Raw genomic sequence first — 21844 nt, forward strand, 5'->3', positions numbered from 1 at the left:
AAATACATTACCTTTTTTGATGTAGATAAAAGAAACGTATGACAATGACAAGCAATGCAGTGCAGTTTTTGTTTGGTTTTGTCCTGCGGGAAGCAGCGAATTCGTATGTATTTTCATTCGTTTGCAATTTGTACTTATGGCACGTAACATCTAAACGTATACTGAGTGGTGTATGGTGGTGTGGATTAATAGTGGTTAACATGAAGATAGTTAAAAAAAACAAACAAACCATCCGGACACACTTAAAACTGGAATGATTTAAGCTTCACCACCAGATCCTTGATCTCGTTTTGTGGCGCTTGCTTGAGTAGCTTCATCAGTATCTTGCGCTTGAGCGCTTCCTTTTCGACAGTTTTAGAGAGCTAGAATGGAGGTGAAAAAAAACAGGGAAAACAGAAGGCATTAGAGTTAAGAAAGATCTAAATCGAAATCACGCTACGACTGACTACTCTCACCTCGTACGCACGCTTGATGATGGCTGTGGGCATTCCCGCCAGCTTGGCTGCATTGAATCCGTACGATTTCGGGCATGCCCCATCGGTATAGCGATACAGGAACGTGACCGTCTCTTGTGTGGGATCATCACCCTCTTCGTTTTCCACCATGCAGGCCTAAAAGAGCACAAGAACAATTATAATATTTTCCAGCCTTTTTTCCCCTACATCATACAACTGTACCATGTGCCCCAGTGCGATTCGTGGATCCTCGTGGAAGCTGTCCACCAGGTTGTGATAGTGGGTCGAGAACATGGTGCGACACTTGAGATCGGCCAGAAAGTGGACGACCGCACCGGCCACGGCCGTCCCATCGTACGTTGCCGTGCCACGGCCCAGCTCGTCCAGCAGCACCAGACTGTCGGCGGTGGCATGCTTCAGGATGGCGGACGTTTCGTTCAGCTCCACCAGGAACGTGCTGTGGCCGGCCATAATGTCGTCGCTCGCACCGAGCCGCGTGAAGATGCGATCGATCAGCGTCATGCGGCAGGCTTCGGCCGGCAAGCGCGACCCAATCTGGGCCAGCACGGCCAGCAAACCCACCTGCCGCATGAGCGTACTCTTGCCGCCCATGTTCGGGCCGGTGAGCAGCACCAGGTTCGCCTTCCCATCGCCCCCGATAGCCGTACCGTTGGGGATGAAATTTTCGGCCGCCTCGCTCGACAGGCACGGATGGATGCCTTCCTCGATCTCGATGAACGATTTGCCTCCGGTTTCGTCCTTGCTCAGCAGCTCCGGCACGCACGAGAGACCCTCCGTGCGGGCGTACTCCGCCAGCGACGTCAGCACGTCGAGCGTGGCCACTAGCTCGATGCACCCCTTCCACATGTCGTAGTCGCGCGAAAACCGCTCAAAGATTCGTCGCGCCAGATCCTTCAGCACCGATTTTCGGCGATCCTCGAGCAGCATCATCTGCTTCAGGAAGCGACGCGTCTCCTCCGTGTGGAACCGCTTCGTCGCGTTCTTGCCCGTCTTGGTGCCCTCGAGCGTGTAGTCGCCGGTGGCCTTCTTCGCCCTGCCCTCCGGCACCTCCAGCTGGAAGCGCTTCTTGTCGTTGCCGAAGTACTTGACGGTACAGCCAAAGAATTTGCTCTGCTCCGCCAGATACGCCTCCAGCTCGGCGTTCAAATCTTTGATCTCCTGCTCGATCGCATCGTACTCCGTGTCGAGCCCTTTCTCCGGCACGATGCTGCCGCTCTTGAGTGCCTTCTCGTGGTCGAACGAGCTTTCGAAGAATTCGATCTGCTTCTCCATCGACGGGAAGGCACCGGCCGGGTTGGAGTTAGCTTTCTGTGTGAGGCGAACGAGCAGACGCGAGTGCACGCTGGCAAACATTTGGGGCAGTGGGAGCAGCGATTGGAACCCTTTGAGCGTGGCGATGAAATCGCGCATCTTCTTCTTGCCGTACACGTGCTCTTCGTATAGGATGGCCCGTCTGGCGGGATGGTCGCGGAGCGCGAGCCCAAAGCCATGAATCTGCGCCAAATGCCGTTCCATGTCCGGCAGTTGCCCCAGTATCTGACGCACATCCTGCAGCAAGTCCACGTTCTCGATCAGCTCGGTCACGGCTTCCTGTCGTTGCAGGATCTCCTCCTTTATGCAGCTCGGCGCACACACCCAGTTGTACAGCAGTCGCTTGCCAAACTTGCTGCAGCAGTGGTCCATCCGGTCCACGAGCGAGCCTTCCGAACCGACGATCTTCAGGTTGTTTAGCGTGATCGAATCCAGCACCATGAAACGTTTGGCCCTTGCAGCATCATCTATCCGCTTTGCGATCGTCTCTGTTGCCTCTCTATGCTCATCCAACGGTACGTACTCCTCGAAGGTGGCAAGCGACAGGACCTGCTGATCTAGCAGGCATCGCTGCAAATACCAGACGCACCCGCCCAGTGCTTTCAGCGCGAGCTGATACGATTCCTTCGGCGTCAATCCCAAACTGTCGGTCTCGTCCAGCATGGTGCGCAACGCTGCTGGCCATTTGGACCCTTCGCTCGACGAGCCCCCGTAGATGGTTTCCGCCAGATACTTGAGCGTTTTCTCGCCCGTCCAAAGCTGTGTCCCGGCCGTGAGGGCTTCCCGCTTGACGTTCGCTAGCAATGTTTTGAAGATGCGCTGCATTCCCTCGGACGGTGTGGTCCGCTCGTGCAGTACCAGCACTGGGGGATAGTGCGACAGGAACGTAAGCAGCCGGGACTGCTGATTATCGTCGTCAAACTCGCCGAGATGGAACAGCCCAATCGAGGTGTCGATAAAGCAAACGCCGTACCGACAGCTCGCCGTCCCCTGGCGGCCACTTTCCGTGATGGCCAGCATGTACCGCGGCTGATGGTTGGCCGTGATGGTAACCTGCTGCCCGAACACCTCCGTACCCATGACGGTAATCTGGCAAATCTCACGCCGCACGACCTTGTCGTACTTGCTGGTCGTGCGTTCGACCTTACACCGTTCCTGCATCATGTCCGGCGTTTCGGTCTGCTCGACCCGCGCCACCTTGTAGCCCTTCTCCACCAGCGTGGTCGACATGCGGTCGTACGCCGCCTCGGGAAAGCCGGAGTGCGCGAACTCTCCCTTCATGAAGCTGAACCCGAGCTCGGTCACACCCACCTCGGCGTCCATGTGGTACAGCTCGTAAAACTTGCCCACCTTGAAGAACAGTACACAGTCGAAGTTTTTGCTCTTCAGGATCCACCACTGTCGCATGGCCTGTGAGGAGAAGCAAAGGGGTAGGTAATGAGCTTAAGATGCCTTTTGTTTAAGAGCGCCGGATTCAATCTTACCGGTGTGAGAGTGTTGAGATAGGAATCGGGCACGAACAGCGTTCTGCTGTCGTACTTCTCACTGCCCGGTCGGTTGCCGTGAATGTCCTTGATTTTGTTGGGCTTCAAAAAGTCCAGCTTCTGGTGCGTCCAAACGGTCGGCTCGTCCAGCACGGCTCCGGGTTCATCGTGCGGTTCGGCGAGCGTTTCCAGCTTGATCTTTTTCTGCACCGGCCCCTCGTCCGTTCCGTCGAGCGGTTTCTCCCCCTTGCCTGCCTGCCTTTCGCTCGTTTCGGCCGTTTCTAATGGCCGCTCAAAGGACGAAAGCAGCGCGAACCGCTTCGTCCCCGTCTGCTCATCGTACCCTTCCTGATTGTTATTGTTGTTCGGTTTGTTCTCGTTGTTGCGACCGCCTGCATCCTCCTCCTCGTTGTCGGATGTATCGTCCAGCAGCAGGATACGGCGACGCTTCTTTTGCGTTCCGATCGGCTCTTCGTCTCCCTCATCGGCGTCCGGCTTTACGACGGCGGGACGCTTTTCTTTGCCAGCTGATTCGATTTCCTTCTTTACGGCAGCTTTCGAGCTTTTCGGTGTACCGCTGTTGGCTTGATGGGAGGAGGAAGAGATTGCTTTTGGCCCAGCGGCAAGCGCACTCGTAGGGGTTGATGGATTGGCGCCCGGGAGTTTCTTCGTACTGGCGGGCGAACGGGCAAAGTAGTTGTGCAGTGTGTTTGGGGAGCTGGGAAATTTTTCCTTGCTTTTCGACATCGCTCAGCGGGCACACAAACTAGCTAGAGTACTTTAAAAATTTACAATACAAACACTTTTGTTTCGCACAAAAACACGGACAAAGTGCTCCGACAGCATGCGCGCGGATTTTTGTTTGGGTGTTTGACGTTTGACGCGCGCTTTTCGTGTTGGGTCAAGGTTCATACAGCACACCGCGCTCTGTTCATCTCGGCTGCTTGCTGAACATGCACAATGGGTCGCCTTCATCGAAATGTTTTATTTTACTACGAAATTCGGGATAATTCCAGAGCGACCTGCCTATTGTTTGCATTCGCCGTTTGAGCGTCGTTCATTTCCCATCGTGAGAATTGTTTAGTTTTGTTGCTATTTAGCTTCGTAAAGCCCCAACAAAGACCTCTTCGCGGTGGTGCGTTACAAATCTGCCTTTTCCGTAAACAACAACATGAATGTAGTGAGCGGCGAAACTGGCGCTGTGATGCAGGTAGTGCAGATGAATGAAAATGTACACACCGTACAGGAGCAGCCGCTAGAAAATGTTACCATAATACACATTCAAGAACTCGAGATAGTGACGCAATCGGAAGAACAACTAAAGGAGCATCAGCCGGTACCGGTCAGTGCTGTACCACAGAGCCTACCGGTGCTACCGGTGCCAATTGCTGATCAGCCACTGCTGACCAACCAGCAGGCGATCCAGGAGGTCATGATACTCGAGGAGTACGTCCAACCAGCACCAAAGGTAGGAAAACAGCGATCACTGATACGTAACAATAGATATGCATAAGCACGGGGAATGATATATTTTTGCAGGTCTTGGATGTAGCAGACTTGCTAGAGCCACAGCAGCAACAGTTGCAAGAGACGCAGCCATCCGATCCGCTTCCAACGCAGCATTCCAATCGGTCGAAAGGGCAGCAACAGTGCATTAGACCGGGTTGCAACAATCGAGCGATCGAGAGTTGGGAGTGGCTCGATGAGTACTGCAGTCAGAAGTGCGTTATCCTACACTGTCGTGCTATTTTTGCCAAATTCCAAAAGGATAACCTGTCACAAGACGATCCTTCGACGCAGTAACTTTAGGAGTCTTGTGAAATGGTGATACGTTAGGCCACAGCATTGAAAGGGATTAGTCCATAAATGATTTCAATGCATTGAAACTACCATACCTTCTGCTTGTTTATCCGGGATCCGGTGCCGGTGCCCTGGAACATTCCTTCGTTACACAATCGACTTAGAATACCGACGGGTACAGCCGTTTAGCTGTATCTATTTGACATTTGTAAGGTTCTACACTGCAGTTTTGTTGGCCGTTAGAATTCAAACAGGGACGATGTCGTCCTGATCATTTTCTATATTTTCTCACGATTTTTCGCACCTTTTCGAAACTCACACGAACTGAACAGAATTAAACTGAACTTTCTTTCGCATCAATTGAACAAACTTGTTTTATTATAAAATTTTAAAACACGAGTTTTGTTACTTTTGGTGTGTGTGTTTTGTGTACTGGTATTAGTTTAGTTTATGATTCGTTTCAACACAGTGGTCTACAAAAAAAAAAAAAACAGCTCAACATTATTTATCATTAAAACAGATTTTCACTAATTTCTTTTCCAGAGAGGCCATAGAGCTTCTTAATAACACCTGCCCCGCAGCCACCCCACCGCGCCTACTGCGAACTGGTGATGTCCGCGCACTTCGATCCCGTTTTGGTAACATTGAACCGTTCTTAACCGTTAACATGTAGGCGTAAGCGCACCGACGGTAACGACGGTAGGCGTAAGCGCAGTAGGTGACGGTGGTGGTGTGCAGTGCAGGTTCGCGCGCATGTCTTAACCAACCGAGGCTCGGGAGGGAAAAAGAACTCATTTTTCTGCCCTGGCTGGTGGTATAATATAAGGTGTTACCAAATATCATCTAAATTTACTAACCTATCCATTATCCTTAAAAGAGAAGGTTTGTCTTTTCTTATGTTTCTTCTGTATTGCGTCCTTTTTTTTTTTGTCAAACCCCCGTTTCCATCCTCGGTGCCACCGAATCATGCCACCCCACTCCACCCTCTGTAGTGTGCCAGCTTTTTATGGCGTTGGATGTGCGAGGGCAGTAGGAGTGGGGGGGGGGGGGGGAGGGAGAGCGCATAAAAGGGTAAAAAGACTAGATCGAATATAAATATATGGTGGAGCGGGAGAGGGGGAGAGGGGGGTGGGGGTTATTGGAGCCCCACGTGCCCCTCCCGTGTGATTGGGGTAGTAGAGGTTTTTGAAATAATAGCTACACCAAAAACAACTCATTCCGGGGGAAACTACATACGGGGTGGAAAGAAAAACTGGCCTCTCGCGAAAATGTCCAACACTAACGTGCGAGAGGCGCTGGGTAGGTAATTAAATGTCTTTTAAGTGTTCGAAGAAGGATCCGTCCGTCCTAACGATCGGCAGCTATACAATGGGACGCGCAATTGAACTGTACAGTACAGCAGCTTACACGTTTCTCTTTTCTTGAACGCTCCATGGCAACCACGACGAAGAAGTGGTACATTCGGTCCTGGATGTTTCATCTACGGCTGTCTCTCTCTCTATTTTGTGAGGTAGCAGAGCTTTTAAATGTAATAGTGCGTGTTTTTTGTTGTTGTTGTTGTCTACTATGAAGTAAGGCACATAGGTTGTTGTTACCTCAGTGTGTGTGTGTACTGAGTGTGAGAAATAGTAGTAGCAGCAGCAGCTGAGTTGGGCGAAATCGAAAGCCTTAAAAACTGTACGCTATCTGAACCACGCGTTTCCCAACGTTTATGCTGGCCGATTGCAGTAGGATCGGTCGAAACAAAGGTCTTACGCAAAGAGCTTTTTCAGGTCTATACAAAAATATTGTCTTACTATCACAGCTAGGGAACAAGTTTAAGTACAACAGAGGGGAAATAAAGGGGAAAAAAATCTGTGCGTAAAAAAACGAAAGAAGGAAACACGAAAATTAAGAAAAACTTTGTAAAACAATACGGAAAAACAAGCTGGAGATGGAGATGTAAAATCGTACATTTTGCCTAAGTTTGCGCAAAACCGCTGCGCTGACGAAGGACGGTGAGGGTGTCGGGGCCTTCCGAATGCCACGCTTGTAGAGAGGGGTAGGTGGGGGTATGCTTGCGCGTATGCACTCCAACATCAACTCGTATCTCGTATTAGCACTAGCGCCATTACGGCGTATGTATAGTTAAATAGCGTTAAAACCTAATGTCTTTTTTCAGTAAAATTCCGCAGCATTTTGCCTTTCCGGGCAAGGGTGGCTGCATGTTTCTTCATCTTCTCTCTCTTTCTCTCTCTCTCTCTTTTTCTCATTTCCTGGCACCATGTCTAGCCGGTGTTGGACTCCTCTATTTCTCTTTCTCTTTCTCTCTCCTCCCACTTGAGTACGGCACAACCGCGTCGGGGTCTTTTTTAAATGTCTTTGTCAGATTGTTTGGTCGTCGTGGATGGGTGGTCATCCGGTTTCGAATCGTCCACCTTCCCATCGGGTGCCGATTTGGGCCGTCCGTCTTCGACACCGTCCGTCTCGCCCGAACCCGTGGCACCGGTGGAGGCATCCCGCTTGCCCGGCGTCGTGCCCAGTTCGGCCCCACCGGCTGGCGCGGGTGGCGTGGTGGATGTGGCCGGATGGCAGGCCTGCCCCGCCTGCGCTAGTGCCGCCACGGACACCGTTTGGTTGAACAGCAGGGCGGCCGATTTGTTGTGCGCGGCAATCGACTGCAGGAACGACGGTAGCGGACCCTGCGCTGTTAGGTTGGCAAGCAGATTGCTTGCTTGCTGCTGTTGCTGCTGCTGCTGCTGCTGCTGTTGCTGGTGGTGGTTCAGGATAGCTGCGGCCTGTTGCTCCGCCAGCCCGTCCTGCTTCGCCAGCTGGCTGTACGCGTTGCCCTTCGAGCGCTTCCGCTTCGTGTCCGGATCGCACGGGCTCGGCGTGCCCGGATGGCGGTAGGAGACGTGCTTTCGCAACGCATCCTTGCTCCGCGACACGTGCGAGCACACCTGGCAAGCGTAGCTGCGAAATTGGGTAAGCCACAAAGTTACACACACAGACACAAACACACTTTCCAATAAGAAAGCAATCTCCCGCCCCTCTGGTACTTACCGAACGTTCTGGTGCGTTTCCAGGTGCACGCGCAGATTGTACTGGTTGCTAAGCTGCTTGTTGCAAATGACGCACGTGGCGTACAGCTTCGACGAGGGAGGCTTCTGCGTGGCGGATTGCTGTGATGACTGCTGCTGCTGCTGCTGCTGTTGCAACGCGGCTACCTGCGCCGGATGGGTAATGTGAAGCGTTTTGATCAGATTTTCGTTCGCACTGGCGGGCGAGGAGGAGGGGGTGAGCGCGAGCAGCGACCCAGTGCCGGGTGGTGCGGTCGTCGTCGGTGACGCGGCCGCGCCGAGCGTGGTGGCGGTCGCGATCGAAGGCGAAGCGCGCAGCGCGTTCGCGTTCGAGGCGGCGTTCGGGTGCGCCGACTCGAGGCTAAAGTTTTCCGGCGTCTTGGAGGCGCTCTCGTTCGTGAGGAAGTGATGGTGCGCCAGGTACGGGTTCTGCGTGCTGCTGACCGGCGTCACGGTCGGCGGTTTGCTGAACAGGTGCAGCGGCAGCTTGTTGCCGGACTCGGTGGACTGTTTCAGCGTTTCGATCAGGCTTTCCGTAATTTGTTCCAGCTTTTTGCGCTTGCTCGTGGCCGTATCCTGGGCGGCCAGCGTTTTGCGCGTCGCGGCGTTCGGCTGGGAAATGCGCCCCGCATCCTCCAGCCCGGGCGTCTGTGCGGTCGGCGTGGACGGGACGGAACCGTACGATTGGTTGAGCTGATGGTGGTGCATGCTGTCCGAAATGTCTTCCTCTTTTAGCTTCAGCCCGAGCAGCAGCGGCCCATTTGCGGAGAGTTTGCAATCCCGACCGTTGTCGTTGCCAAAGCTGCCGAACAGTGCCGACTCGACGACGGACCGGGCGTCACCGGCAGCGGTGGTGTTGTGGGGCGAGTTCGCGTGCTGCTGCTGCTGCTGCGCGTACGCCGCCAAACGTACCGGCGTGGCTGACCGGTTTAGATGGTGCTGCTGTTGTTTCTCCTTCAGCAGAGCGCTCTCGGCGTGCAGGTTCAGCTCGTTCAGCTTGCAGAGTGCTTCCGCCGACATTTGCTCGTTCCGTTCCGCTTCGAACCGCGCGTAAAGGTCGCCGGACTTGCTGGTGGAAAGATTGGCTGCGATCGTGTGCGCGGCGTTGTTGCCGGCGAATCCTTCGCTGTGCGGGGCACTGCCCGTGCCGGCACTGTTCGATGCTGCCGCTCCATTCGAGCCGCCCGCGTTGGTGATCAGATTGAGTGCCTGTGCCCCGTGGCGCATCTCGAACAGGTCCGCACCGAACGCGTACGGGCGGGCGAAGTAGTTGTCGACCGGCGAGGACACCTTCATCGAATGGTACGGCGACGGTACGTCGGAGTCCCGCGACGACGACGCTTCCGTCGACGGTGTGCTCGATTTGTTCGGGTTCTGGAAGCGTCAGGGCAAACCAACGGTGTTATACACAGGGCGTTACACACAACAGACACAGTGTTATACTTACGCTGTTAAAGTCGGCCAGCCCCTTGATGCCGAGCGTTTCGGCGAGCGACAGCAGGACGGATATCTGCGCCTCGTACACGTTCACCTCGCCCGAGTACATGAACGTGATCAGCGCGGCGACGGCGTGGTACGATGCGCCCGGCAGCACCACCACCGGGTACTGGGCGCCGTCGAGCGTGCGGAACAGCTCAGAGAAGAACGTGCTGCAGGCGCTCAGGACGACGCGGTGCGCCTTAATTTTCTGCCCCTCCGCCATCAGCGTCACGTCGGTGAGGTGCGACTGGTCGAGCAGCAGCGGCAGCGAGCTGAGCAGGCTTGCCTAGCAGGATGAGTTACAGCAAGTTTAGTAGGCGCGGGGCCGGAATTGGGCGGTCAGTCTCTCTTACCTGATGATTGTGCCATCGAAGGCAGAACTGCTGCGGACTTGAACTGCCCGCTGCTCCTGGCATTCTTCCACCACCTCCTCCTCCGCCGCCACCACCACCACCACCACCGACACCTCCTCCTCCGGTGCAGCTACCGGGCCGACCTCCAAGTGGGTGCGTGTTTGCGGTGTCCATTTTTAAAAATAAAGGCCAATTTTAGGTCACTTCAGCGAACGGACGGAAACGCGCTGCAAACGGCATCGAGAGAAAGGAAAGAAATGCGAAACCTTTTAGCACATTTGCGCGATGCACACAGCGCCCAAACGCTCCAACGTGTGGCGAATCGCCGTACGCGAACGAATGCGAACACGACAATGCCGATCAAACGCCGATCAAACGCACAATCACAATCACACACACACACACACTGGTGGCGTCGGGCGCCCTTCGATTGGCGATTTTCGCGCACATGGCGACGAGCTTTTCGTTCCGTTTCACCCGCTTCTCTGTCTTCCCGGGCGGGTGATGCGATGTGAACGATCGTTCCTATGTGTGTGTGTGTGTGCGTGTCTGTGTATATAGGGAGGATATTTCCTTGCCATGTTGCGTGTGCGATACGCACCAACCACTTGTTAGGGCCGGTGTGTCGTGGGAATGTTTCTCCCCGCAGCTCGAAGAGCAGGTCCCCGGCCGGAGGATGGCACACCGTCGCCGTGGAATGTGGAGCTCAGGGCAACTGACACTGAGACACAGCCGTGGCGGTGGTGTACACAGACACACAACTACCGATTTGGGGGGGGGGGGATGGGATTTTCGCGATCCGTATCGCTGAGTGGCTCGTGGAAAACAGAGAGCGAGAGAGAGGGAGAGAGAGTTTCATAACGATCGTGTGTACGATCGTACGAGTTCCATTCGCTCTCTGGGTGGCGGAAAATTTGGACTTGAGCGGTCGACGGCACGTAAAACGGACGAACGAAGATAAGGGAAGGGGGGGGGGGCAAGCAACAAAAATAACGCCACCAAACGAGAGAGAGAGAGAGAGAGAGCGAGCATTTAGAAAACACATCTCGAGAGGAAAAACACATCTCGTTGGACGGCGAGATGTGGCACACGATGGAAAACAGGGCCGGGAGCGGGGGCAAGGTTTCTCCACGCGGGCGGGTGATTTATACGGATTTCTGGGACGCGAGAGACGGTGTGATCGTGTGTATGTGTGTGTGTGCGATCGGTTGTGCAAGATACACGGAAGCGCGGCGCTCGCCTTCGCTAGGAGGTTGTGATCTTTAATTTGTTCTATTTTTCCCTTCTCATGTGCTACCCCTCCCCCCCCTCGCCATTCCCCCCAGGTTGGGTCGCTTGGCAACCCCCTCCTCTCCTTTCCAGGGTGACGACGAAATCCGACAAAAAGACAATAAGATTATTTTTAGAGCCACTGGTTTTGAGCAAAAGAAAGAGGCAGGAAGTAATTTGGGTAAGGGGGAACGAAAAAAAATAATTAAAAAACACAAAATACGGTGTAATGTTTTAGTAACTCCCCCCTCCTCTCTTTTTCCCAGCATAACTTCGATCTTGGTGCGATCTCTGTTTGCATGCTTCTTCCTGTTTGCTTTCGCGGAGAAAAACCACCTGCATGACCCGGCCCAAACAAAAGGGTGGCAAGCATAGGCAATAAGAGGGACAAGTCATCATTAAGAAAGCACAAAAGGAAGCGCCAATGATTGACAGCATCAAGCGCAGCCACCAAGCCATTCCGTCTGGGGCGTTCGTTAGACGCTCGGATTAGACACTGCCACTTGCTGCCGTCGGCCGTCGTTGTTAATGGAACGTGGGTTTGGCAGTGGGAATAAATTAACGAAAAAAAAAAAACAATCGAATAATTTCCCGCAACATCAGTACACCAAGGTTCTTCACACATGTGATTCATCTGCACCTTGACTGTAAGGACATTGACTGGTGACGACGAACCTCTCCCTCCGATGTCACTGTAGTACGTTCTACCAAGAGCTCTGAGTGTTTGGGAACCATTTTTTTAAAACTCATTTCCTTCCTTTCGTCACCCGGGCCATGGAAAATGGACGACACCGTTGCTGAGAGGGATGGAACAAAAACCATCCCCTCGAGTGTGTCGATCGCCGTTTACGATCGCCACCGTCACACCGCCACTTAAACGACCGAGCGCGTGACAAACGGCAAATAAAACACAGACCTACACACACACACACGCGCGCGGTCCGGGGTAAAGAAACGACCGTTGGACAAAACACTGCCCGCGGTGGGAGAGAGAAGGATAAAACGACCACACTCCAACCATTCGCTGGGAGGGGGTGGTGGGCACGGGGAGGGAGGGTGGGTGGGTATGGGGTTTGTTGTTTTTATTGCTCCACCGATATGCGCGTCTCGATCTCGTCTCGGGGAGGGAGGAAGATGGATCTAGATTTTCCCGCGATCGTCCTCGACAGGCAGCAAGGAGGGAAGGAGATGGGGCGGATAGGAGAGAGCAAGAGAGAGAGAGAGGGGAACTGGCCAAACGAACAAAAATACCAGCACCACCGGGACACGGGATGGAAACCGCGAAATCCGGGGGCATAATCACACCGGGAACAACTCACACCGAAACAATGCATGGCTGCATACCTGTTTGCCACTCTTACAGACACTAACACACAAGCACACTCACTCATACAGACACGGAACCCTTTTAGGTAGGTTGCGCTGGTGTGTCCGTCGCCCGTTCGCTCCTCGAAAACTGTCAGCCAACCTAGCCAGCCAACGCCAAAGCCAACGCCAAAACCAAGCCAGCCAGCCAGTTTGTCAGTCTGTCACGGCGCACGGGATTTGTATTTTTAAATTTTCCATGCTCGTCTACGGTACGACTGCCTGCTGCTGATGCTCGAAAAGGTTGCCGCTGGCTGACTGACTGACTGGCTGGCTGGCTGACTGGCTTGCTGGCTGGCTGACTGGCTGGCTGGTGTGTGTGTGTGTGTGTTTGCCCGTATTCCGTTTGCCCACTGCGCGCTGCTGGTTGATAGAATTTCTTAAAATAAATCCTCCCAGAAGACAAAAGCTGATGATAATGCGGCAATCGCTTTTTTGTGAGCCACCCCCTGCAACCACCCCCTCCCCCCCCTTGCTGGTTTCCCCCCTAGTTTGTGTGCAAGATTGTGTGTGTGCGCGAAACTCCGCTCGCTGCGTCGTGTACCGTTGGAAATTCGACGTCGCCATGATCGTTGCCGACCCATCCGCTGCTCCGCGCTATTCAACGCCGTGGATTCAACGAGCGAATGTCACCGAACGCGACGAATTTCCACCCGATATCAAACGAGAACAGGACAAGCTGTGTGACGGTGGGTGTGTGTGTGTGAGAGTGTGAGCGAATTATACACAGAGATATAGAGAGAGAGGGAGAGATGGGGTGGAATGAAAAGGGGGAAAGCGGAGACGCAGGGTTAATGAGTAAGCGTAGAGCAATTGCCAAATGCAAGTACGCAACGAGAGGCGCGAACTGCTACGGTATGGTATGTTGTGTTGTGTTGTTGCGGAATGTCCGATCGTCGACGGTCCTTGTCCGAGTCAGCACCGTCAGTACGTCACGCATACGTGTACCAGCGATCCGTGATCGACTTACGGGAAAACAATACCCACTTGTGTCCAACAATAACATAAGAAAATGCTTTCCCTGCAACAGCTCTACGAGCTGCACGAGAAAGGCTTGCATTAGAAGAGCTACTTTAGTTGTGATTTGTGTCCAAAACCTTGATGAGTCAAGTCGTTGTGCTTATTCTTTGTGTGCTAGTATGTAGTACACAAGCTTAAGAAAGAATATTATAAAACTGTCTCATGATCTGTGCGGCCCTTGGGTGAATCTCTACAGTTTATGGATAGGAAGCGGTGGTATCTACAAGGTTTGAATGTGATTGTGGTAATCAATCCGCGCGGACACTACTCGATCTGTTGCAAGAGTCGCAGTGCTGATCAATCTTTTTTGATAACTCTTTCGTTGTCTGTGAATTTGTCTGCTTTTTCCGTTTTTTTTGTTGTTAATTTTGTCTGCAAGTTCAAATTGTTCACGTCTTGTAGTTTGTCATTTCCTCAAATTTGCTAGGTTTGAGCTGCTTTGAGATATCTTCTAGTGGATCACAGAATTGATGATGTAGTCTGTTGCCTTGGATATGTATGTACTTGAGGATAACTTACACGGCTTGTTCTTTTTCCCGAAAATTGTTTTGAAATTAAGCTTTTGTTGTTTAATTAGAAGATAATCCTTATCAAGAAATTATTCTAAATATGAATTTATCTGGGTACAGGGTTTCCCATAGGATTTCGCTTGTTTCGCGACATTTTTAGAGATTAATTCCACGATTTTTGGATCCTTTCCCACATATTTAAATTGTTTTTACGATTTATTTGCTTCGCTACAACAGTAATGAAAAATATTATTCAATAAATTTTGGAAATGCGGAATAATTGGCGGAAAAATTTCAATAAAAATAATCCGAAAGCATCAAAACATCTTTTACAGACAACAAATTATCATCGTTGAGAATCAAATATCAAAACAATGTTAGATTACGATAACACTCGAAAAAAGATAAAGAATTTGTATTATTCCCCTTCTTGCCCAGAGGTTTACTAATCAATTGCCCACGGAAATGTGAGCAAGAATGTACGGCTTTGGAAAATTTGTCGAGAATTACTTTCTTCTCATATTGGAGAAGTTTTATGGAACTAGTATCTATTTTCACTATTATTTATACAAAACAAACTATTTTCAATCATTATATGCAACATGAGAAAGTCAGTGAATATTACAACTGATTTTAACAAAAATAAGATATTAAACATAACGATATTCGAACAATTGTTTGAGATCGAATATTGTTACTTGTTATTTGCTATTGTTTCATCTTACAGAACAGAAGAACAGTATGGTACTGTTCCATTGTAAACGCCTTGTTCACAATGTTGTTAAGAAATTAAGAAAGCTTGCAGACTCCTTTGAAGACTTCCAAAACTGCATAACAAACGTAATATTTCAATAAAATTTATCTGTTTATTGGTTATAGAATCGTCAACACACAGTTCCTGAAATTAAGTAAATCGTTTTAAACAAAACGATCGTCTTACAGTCAAAAACGATCACTGTGATGCCTCAGATAAAATGGTGCCTTAGAGCCAAAAATTGGCGGAAATGACAGTAAGATAAGACTTTAAGAAACCCCGGGACACATATATCGAAGAAACGATAACATCATCCCTCCTTCTTAAGGTGTTCTGTCGCTCTGGACTTACAGACTCATAAAACACATTCAGAACTTCATATTACTTCAGAACTTTAAAGATACCTAAAAAAAATAGAACATCACCAACCTGGAATTTGGTATTGTTCTAGTTAATGTCTACTTCGAAACCACAGTTCCTCCGATCGTTTTGCAGATACTCAAAGGTGATCGTGCTATAGTAGCAAAACGCTTCACCACCACATTATCCGAGAGGTTTTGTGATTGACATACTCCGATCCAGAACTGGGACAGCACGGAGCAGCAAGTTCTAAATATGTGACATCTGCTACGTAAATCTGCTATCTGCCGGCGCCGGGTGGTCGAGCGAGTCTCGTGCCCCGAATCATCAATGCCCCCCTCCTCCCTCCGTTTAAGATTCTCCAAATGAGGAAGTCATTTTACTGCTACGGGTTGACCCGAAAAAAATACACACACACACACACACACACACACGCACACGGGACTTTGGTGTTTGGTATCGTTGCATTTTTCTGTTCTGTGTTGTGAGCGGAGTTTTATTCTTGCTCCCGATGCTCCTGTGTGTTGTGGTACCAGCTGCGAAGAAGCTGGGAAGATCCTACTACGATAGTCCAGTGTATTTTTAGGACCTCTCCTCCCTCCACTCCGCTCTGCCCCATCTTCAGGCAGCCATTATTCGCGTCACCGTTCGATCACCACCGTGTATCACGCAGATATCTCGCAGTGTCTTTGGCCCGACTGACTTGAGTGGCTCGAGTGTGTGTGTGTGTGTTTGACTGTCTCTCGCTCTCTCGCTCTCTCGCTATCCGTGATTAGATTGCTATCTATTTTGCCTGTCCTGAAGGCTGGCCTGGCTGGCTTGGCGTGAAGCGTTCCTAATTTCGATTCTTCGACACACTCGGTTGCTGATCGTGGCTGTGCACGAGTGTCTGTTTGTGTGTGTGTGTGTTTTTTGGCCATATAACACCATGAAAAAAAACGCACTTCTGTACGCCACGTTGGAGCGATCGGTGAACACAGGCGTGTTGTGCTGTGCTGGCTGCTGTGCTGGTGGTGGATTATGTCACATCACCCTCGGCAAGCGATCAATCACGCACGAACTCGCGTGAAAAATGTGTTGGTTGGTATGTCGTTTTGTCGATCGCCGATCATCCATTGGGGCCGGCGAGTAGGAAAAAGGGCACTGATTGCAGGATGTTTTGCAATGCATTTCTCGATATGGGGCATACATTTTAAGGGACAGTGAGAACTTAGCGACGATGGTAAGGAAATGTGCAAAAAAAAAATCCCTATCTGCATCGTTTTGTTGTATTGTAGTAAAATCATAAAATGACTCCTAGCAGCAAGGCAAAGCCATAGGCAGGGGAGTGAAACGGAGAGCATCGTGCGCTCGGTGAGTGTCCTTTCGAAAACACACATACACACACACAGTATATGGACCACTGCCGTCGGTAAAGGCGCGATCGCGCCAAACCCACTACTGCAGCCTCCTATTCACTACTTTTGGCCTCCACGAGCCAAGCAGCGGGCAATCGGCTGGTTTTTCATAGCACGGCAAACGGCAACGAAGACGACGTCGACGGACAACACACGAGTGTGTGATTTATTTGTCATGTTGCTGTTGTTGATGCTGATTCGTATGTGTGTGTTTCTTCTTCTTCTTCTTCTTCTTCTTTTTGTTCGCGCTCTTTAGTGCGCGCAAATGGATAAAGTAGAATTAAGTTTATTTTTAACCCCCTACGTCTCTTCTTGCCGTCGTAATTGAATCAGCCCAAAAGCAGCAGCAGCAGCCTGCTCAAAACCAAAACAGGGTGGTTGGTTGATGGGAGGGGATGGAAAATGGTCACAGCAGCAAGTGTGTGTGTGTGTGTGTGCTGAGAGGGAGGAAGGGGAGAAGGGGTTGACGGAAAGAAGGAAGTCGGGCAACGTAACGCGAAAAGAAAAATTCCTTCAATTATACCCCCCCACGCGACAGTAGCTGGTGATCCTCACACCGAGTGATGAGCGTACACTGTAGTGTAGTGTCTTGCAGTGAGTCAGGACAATCTTCCAAGGTGTCCATGAAATTATCGTTGCAAGCTTGCCTGCTCCAGGGCGGGACGTTTATGTCCACTAAATGGATTGGTACGAAATTGGCCAACTCACGGCAATACGCTTGGGCTGGGAGAAGCCAACCATTGATTTGGGCTTGTTTTGGGCGCGTCATTGTGATTCGTGCGCTGGCGAACGACGATTCCAAACTTACATTCGATTTCCTTTCAGCTTCTGACCCCGTTGTTGTACGCGGTTGATGTGTTTTGCGATGTGTGCGCCACTATTTCGCGCACACCGCGTGCGGCTGCATGTACACTACGGAACACTGAACACACCAATCCTGTGTGTGTGTGTGCTACCAATCCTGTAAAACTTCCTGTCTCACGCACATTCGGTTCGGGGTCGACTGGATGAAAACGAAAACCAAAAAAAAAAGGACAAATTTGTAAAGAAACACTATTCACAACGAACTAAAACAATGCTCCACAACACACGATCCATACAGTCCAGGGTGTCCAGGTTTTGCACACACACACGCGAGAGATCACGCTTTATAACACGCCGGGATGATCCGCGCAACTCAAAAGGTGCATGGAACACGTGTTCCAGCGGACGTTCCAGACGGTGGCGACGGTCGCTTCACAGCGTGGACCCGCGCGGGGTGGCACATGTTGCGGGTTTATTTTTATATTCGCTACCACTTCAGCACACCACGCGCCGTACTTCGTGCGTGCGCACCCAGAAGCGATCGTACATCACTCGCGCGCCTGAATGGGGTTTTTCGTTGTTGTTGGTGCTTCACTGTGGACAGGCCGGCCGCGACTATCAACACACGACACGATCACTTCCAACCCCCCCCCCCCCCCGCCCCCTCCGTCAGTTCCCTCTTGCAATCCCCTGCGAAGAGTGCGCACTTATATCACATGCTGCGGTGGCTTTGCTTTTTTTTCGCTTTTTTTTTGGTGGTGATCCGTGCCAGCAAAAGGTCCTCGGATTACCCCCTATATCGATAGTTGCTTTAAAAAAAAAAAGAGAAAACAAACAAACACAGGCACACAGAGTGGAGAGTGGTGTTTGATTGCTTTCTTATCGCTTGCTCGCATCGTGATCGTTACCGCGACCGATCGACCGTTGACTTTCTTGATGGTGGAGCAAAGGTGATGTGCGCACTGATCGTGAACGACCAGGCGCTTCCATCGGTCGTTCGGGGGAACACAGAACGCACTGGTAAGCCTGGGCCACACACACACACACCAAACGCAAGGAACGTATAAAATACAAAAGCCCCGGGACACTGCAACTGCTGCTCATCTGCCACCTAGTTCCTGCGTGGAGCCCATTCCGATTCAATGACCCTGTTGTTGCGCACAAACCGAAGCCGCCCCCCCCCCAAAGGATTATGTGAGCAGAGGCAGACCCGCACCCCGCGCCAATTCTCGAACCAATCGAACCTACTATCACTACTACTGCTGCTGGTCGAGGCTGAGCACGACAGCACACACCGTTCAGCGCAAACGATCGGCGGACCGCGAATGAAATGGCCCTCCCTCCCGTGGACGAACGATCGCTGCGGGCTAGCAGTGCATGTGTGTGTGTGTGTGGGCAAAAGGGGGACAAGAACACCTATCTAAGAGAGAGCGAGAGAGAGAGAGAGCGAGACACAGCGAGAGAGTGAGAGTGGGTTGGAGCGAAGCAGCCGCACGCTCGCCAATGTTGGCTTGGATGGACTGGCGCGGCAGCGAGCGCGTGTCCGGACCGCAGCGCAGCAATAAATAGAACGAAGAAGCGAACGCCAAACGTCGCCGTCGTCGGCGGCCCTCCGTGTGCTGTGCTCCGGCTGTGCCAGCGCGTTTTCCATTTGGCGCAGTGTGGACGATCCCGCCCCGACGAGGGCGACAGACGGCCCGGCAGGGAGACCCAAACGTTGCGCTCGCAGCGACGGCGGCGGCGGTTGCGACGACATCTTTTTTCCCCCAAAAATCCAGGCCGAATTGTACTATTTTTAGTGGCAACCCGTCGGTGCGGGCCGCTGCCGCCGCCGTCGCTGCTGCTGCTGCCGGCCAGCCCTGGAGAAAACTACAACTACAACAATGCGCAACGCGCCGCGCAGTAGTGACAGCGGCGAGTCCGCGCACTCCTGCTGCGGGCAGTGTGGACTGCGCCAACAGGTCTTGCGGCAGCTCGCGGTGCCGCCGGAGGATGGCGGGAGGGTGGGGGGAGGGGCGAGCTCCTGGCCCTTGGTCTCCGGCGTGACAACCAAGCGTCTCCATTCGCACCTTTTGCGCACCAAAATTGCCCGACCGAGCGGCAGCCGCAACCACATCCAGCCAGGGGTTTTTGAGACACTCCACACGGGCACGTCCATCAATCTGCCATGTCCATCGACGCACACACACACACACACGTAGGGCCCCGTGAACTGAGTGGGGGAGTAGGAGGCAGGGGGGGGGAGAAGGAGAGTAAGCAAGTTATGTGGATAATTTCCTTCTTGGGACGGTACGGGACGGTGTGAGCTTACTGCATTACGCACACGCACCATCGTGCCCGGTCGTGTCCGGGATTTTCATTTTTTTTTCACAACTTACAACTACAATCAGCTCCAAATGTGATCTGTGCGCTGATCGCGATCGGCTCCAATTGTGTGGGGTGTGTGTTTTTTGCTGTTGTTGTTGTTGGATCCCAAAGGAAAAGTGTGTGAGTGTGTGTGTGTGTGTACGACTTTACCGTCATCGTCAGAACAAAAAAAAAACTCTCAACCGGACACCGAAAAAAACTCGAAACAAGAGATGAGATTGACACCGACCGAGTGACGATCGATGTGATTGTTTTCCTCGCTTTACTCCACTCTCCCTCTCTCTCTCTCTCTTTCTCCCATTGCATGTGTGTGCTTTTTTGCTATTCCGGGAAACCGGGGAACCAGTAAGAATGCGCATCGGTGTATGCGTATGAGTGAGGGAAGATGTAGTGCATTTTCCTTTCTTCCTTTTTCGAATCTCATCACCACCCTGTGTAATTGTTCTACCTTCACACACACACATACACACAGAAACATCGATTTTAATCGCATCGCATGTGCAAATTTGACGCACTTTCACCATCGTGCGGGGAAAATAGACACATTCACTCACACTCGGCTCACGCCTAGCCACGTCGTTAAGGAAATGGAACTACTGCACATGGTTACGGAACGCGCGTGTGTCTTGTGTGTCCTGGATCAACGGGAACGGGTTGCGAAAAAACGAACACACACACATACACACACACCAAACTAACTACCTAATGGTGGCTACACAAACGCTGAATGCCCCAGCGCTGTCGCCCGTCGAGCGCTGTCTTTTCGGTCTTTTCTTTTCGTTCGTTCGATTTTTGGAAGTAGATTTTTGCGATTGACCCGTCTGGTAGTGCGCTGCGCTGACGGATGTGTATGGCGCTTGTGGCCCCGTGTTAGCACGAGAGGCGAGAGCTCGTCGTGCCCAACTCACACTTGCCGATCGACTGCCGATCTTCGGACGGGACGGAGCTGCGATGCTCGTTTACCGGGAAAAACATTTCCCGGTGAGAACCGTGTCGTGACCGTCGGTGTTTTTTTTTCTTGTTCTTTCCGCGCAAGGGATTTTCTGCCAGAGTGCCCCCGAGAGCGGAGCGTTTTGGTGGTCGTGAGCGTAGACGCGATCGCTCGGAAACGATCCACAACATTACCGATCGGCACTATAGTACGATGCGGTGTGTAGTAGCTACGATGCAGTTTAATGTTGGCTTGCTGCGTAGTGACGATCGTGTTCGTCAACATGTTTGGTCAAGTATTTGTAGCGATCGTGATCGTACCGGTAAGATTCATAGTGTTCCAGGGATAAGTTAATCTCATGCGGCAACGGCACTTTACTTGTCATAACCCTGATTAAGGACTATTGAAAAGGCGTAATATCGAAACTATTTTATTGGCTGGAAGTACAAATAGAATGAGGCCAGTCTGGTGGTAAAGTCGTCAACTCGTACGACTTAAAAAAACATGCCCATCGTAAGTTCAAGACCCGAATGGTCCGTGTCTCCATACGTAGAACTGGCTACCCTGCTATGGATAATCAATAATTCACTGAAAGGCCATAAAGACGTTGTAAAGGGTAATGTGGAAACTATTTTGTTGATTGGATGTAGAATTACAAGAAGAAAATCGCAAATTGTTTGATTTTCAATTATTTGCTCATAGACACAATATATGCCTTCTACTGGAATATGGATAAGAATAGCAGTTATTTTAGTATACAATAATGATCTCTATTCTTCATTGTAAATTTATTTGGGAACGAATCAATTCCTGATATCTTAAAAAAATGACATCTAGTAACCACAACAAAAGAACGGAGATATCTAAGCGATCGACGATCCAGTTGTCGATGTGTCAGTGTGTGACGTTCGACTAAATAAACTCCTCACAGAGATGAGTCGACATCAAAATGAAAATCAAAGGAAAATCATTTTTCTAAATAAACTTTGACATTTTTTCATACACCGCATAGTTATAGAAATATAACCATAGAACCTGCCAAATACGTTCAAACAGATGTCTCGATCCGTACAGTGTTCGATATCAAGTTCGATTAGGATCCCTAC

General features: G+C 51.2%; 3 protein-coding genes across 11 annotated transcripts; 1 reads left to right on the forward strand and 2 right to left on the reverse strand.

Moving 5' to 3' along the window:
* Positions 1–87: 87 nt before the first annotated feature.
* On the reverse strand, positions 88–4201 carry LOC121590224 (probable DNA mismatch repair protein Msh6). The gene is made up of 4 exons (XM_041909700.1): positions 3272–4201; positions 678–3197; positions 456–611; positions 88–362 (listed from the first exon to the last, which is right to left on the reverse strand). The coding sequence occupies exons 1-4, from the start codon at positions 4016–4018 to the stop codon at positions 243–245; spliced, it is 3543 nt and encodes a 1180-aa protein (XP_041765634.1). The 5' UTR covers positions 4019–4201; the 3' UTR covers positions 88–242.
* A 55-nt stretch (positions 4202–4256) lies between these two features.
* Positions 4257–5426, forward strand: LOC121590233 (TOX high mobility group box family member 4-A). The gene is made up of 2 exons (XM_041909716.1): positions 4257–4739; positions 4811–5426. The coding sequence occupies exons 1-2, from the start codon at positions 4443–4445 to the stop codon at positions 5072–5074; spliced, it is 561 nt and encodes a 186-aa protein (XP_041765650.1). The 5' UTR covers positions 4257–4442; the 3' UTR covers positions 5075–5426.
* A 1856-nt stretch (positions 5427–7282) lies between these two features.
* Positions 7283–20720, reverse strand: LOC121590225 (broad-complex core protein isoforms 1/2/3/4/5). Of its 9 annotated transcripts, none has more exons than XM_041909702.1 (6): positions 20510–20720; positions 17445–17639; positions 9963–10189; positions 9578–9895; positions 8114–9504; positions 7283–8023 (listed from the first exon to the last, which is right to left on the reverse strand). In XM_041909702.1, the coding sequence occupies exons 3-6, from the start codon at positions 10134–10136 to the stop codon at positions 7423–7425; spliced, it is 2484 nt and encodes an 827-aa protein (XP_041765636.1). In that variant the 5' UTR covers positions 10137–10189; positions 17445–17639; positions 20510–20720; the 3' UTR covers positions 7283–7422. The 9 variants fall into 9 exon arrangements, with proteins under 9 accessions (XP_041765636.1, XP_041765638.1, XP_041765635.1 ...); XM_041909704.1 differs by having other exon boundaries at positions 20498–20720; XM_041909701.1 differs by lacking the exon at positions 20510–20720 and adding an exon at positions 18689–18941.
* Positions 20721–21844: the final 1124 nt, after the last annotated feature.

This window comes from Anopheles merus, chromosome 2R (assembly GCF_017562075.2).
Source record: "Anopheles merus strain MAF chromosome 2R, AmerM5.1, whole genome shotgun sequence".
Taxonomy (NCBI): domain Eukaryota; kingdom Metazoa; phylum Arthropoda; class Insecta; order Diptera; family Culicidae; genus Anopheles; species Anopheles merus.

Coding starts and splice junctions, on each gene's coding strand:
- LOC121590224 (XM_041909700.1), bottom strand. CDS start 4,018: ATGTCGAAAAGCAAGGAAAAATTTCCCAGCTCCCCAAACACACTGCAC. Junction 3,198..3,271: donor ATCTCAACACTCTCACACCG/GTAAGATTGAAT, acceptor TTCTCCTCACAG/GCCATGCGACAGTGGTGGAT. Junction 363..455: donor TCATCAAGCGTGCGTACGAG/GTGAGAGTAGTC, acceptor CCTCCATTCTAG/CTCTCTAAAACTGTCGAAAA.
- LOC121590233 (XM_041909716.1), top strand. CDS start 4,443: ATGAATGTAGTGAGCGGCGAAACTGGCGCTGTGATGCAGGTAGTGCAG. Junction 4,740..4,810: donor ACGTCCAACCAGCACCAAAG/GTAGGAAAACAG, acceptor ATATTTTTGCAG/GTCTTGGATGTAGCAGACTT.
- LOC121590225 (XM_041909707.1), bottom strand. CDS start 10,136: ATGGACACCGCAAACACGCACCCACTTGGAGGTCGGCCCGGTAGCTGC. Junction 9,896..9,962: donor TTCGATGGCACAATCATCAG/GTAAGAGAGACT, acceptor TCATCCTGCTAG/GCAAGCCTGCTCAGCTCGCT. Junction 8,024..8,113: donor GAAACGCACCAGAACGTTCG/GTAAGTACCAGA, acceptor CCAATTTCGCAG/CTACGCTTGCCAGGTGTGCT.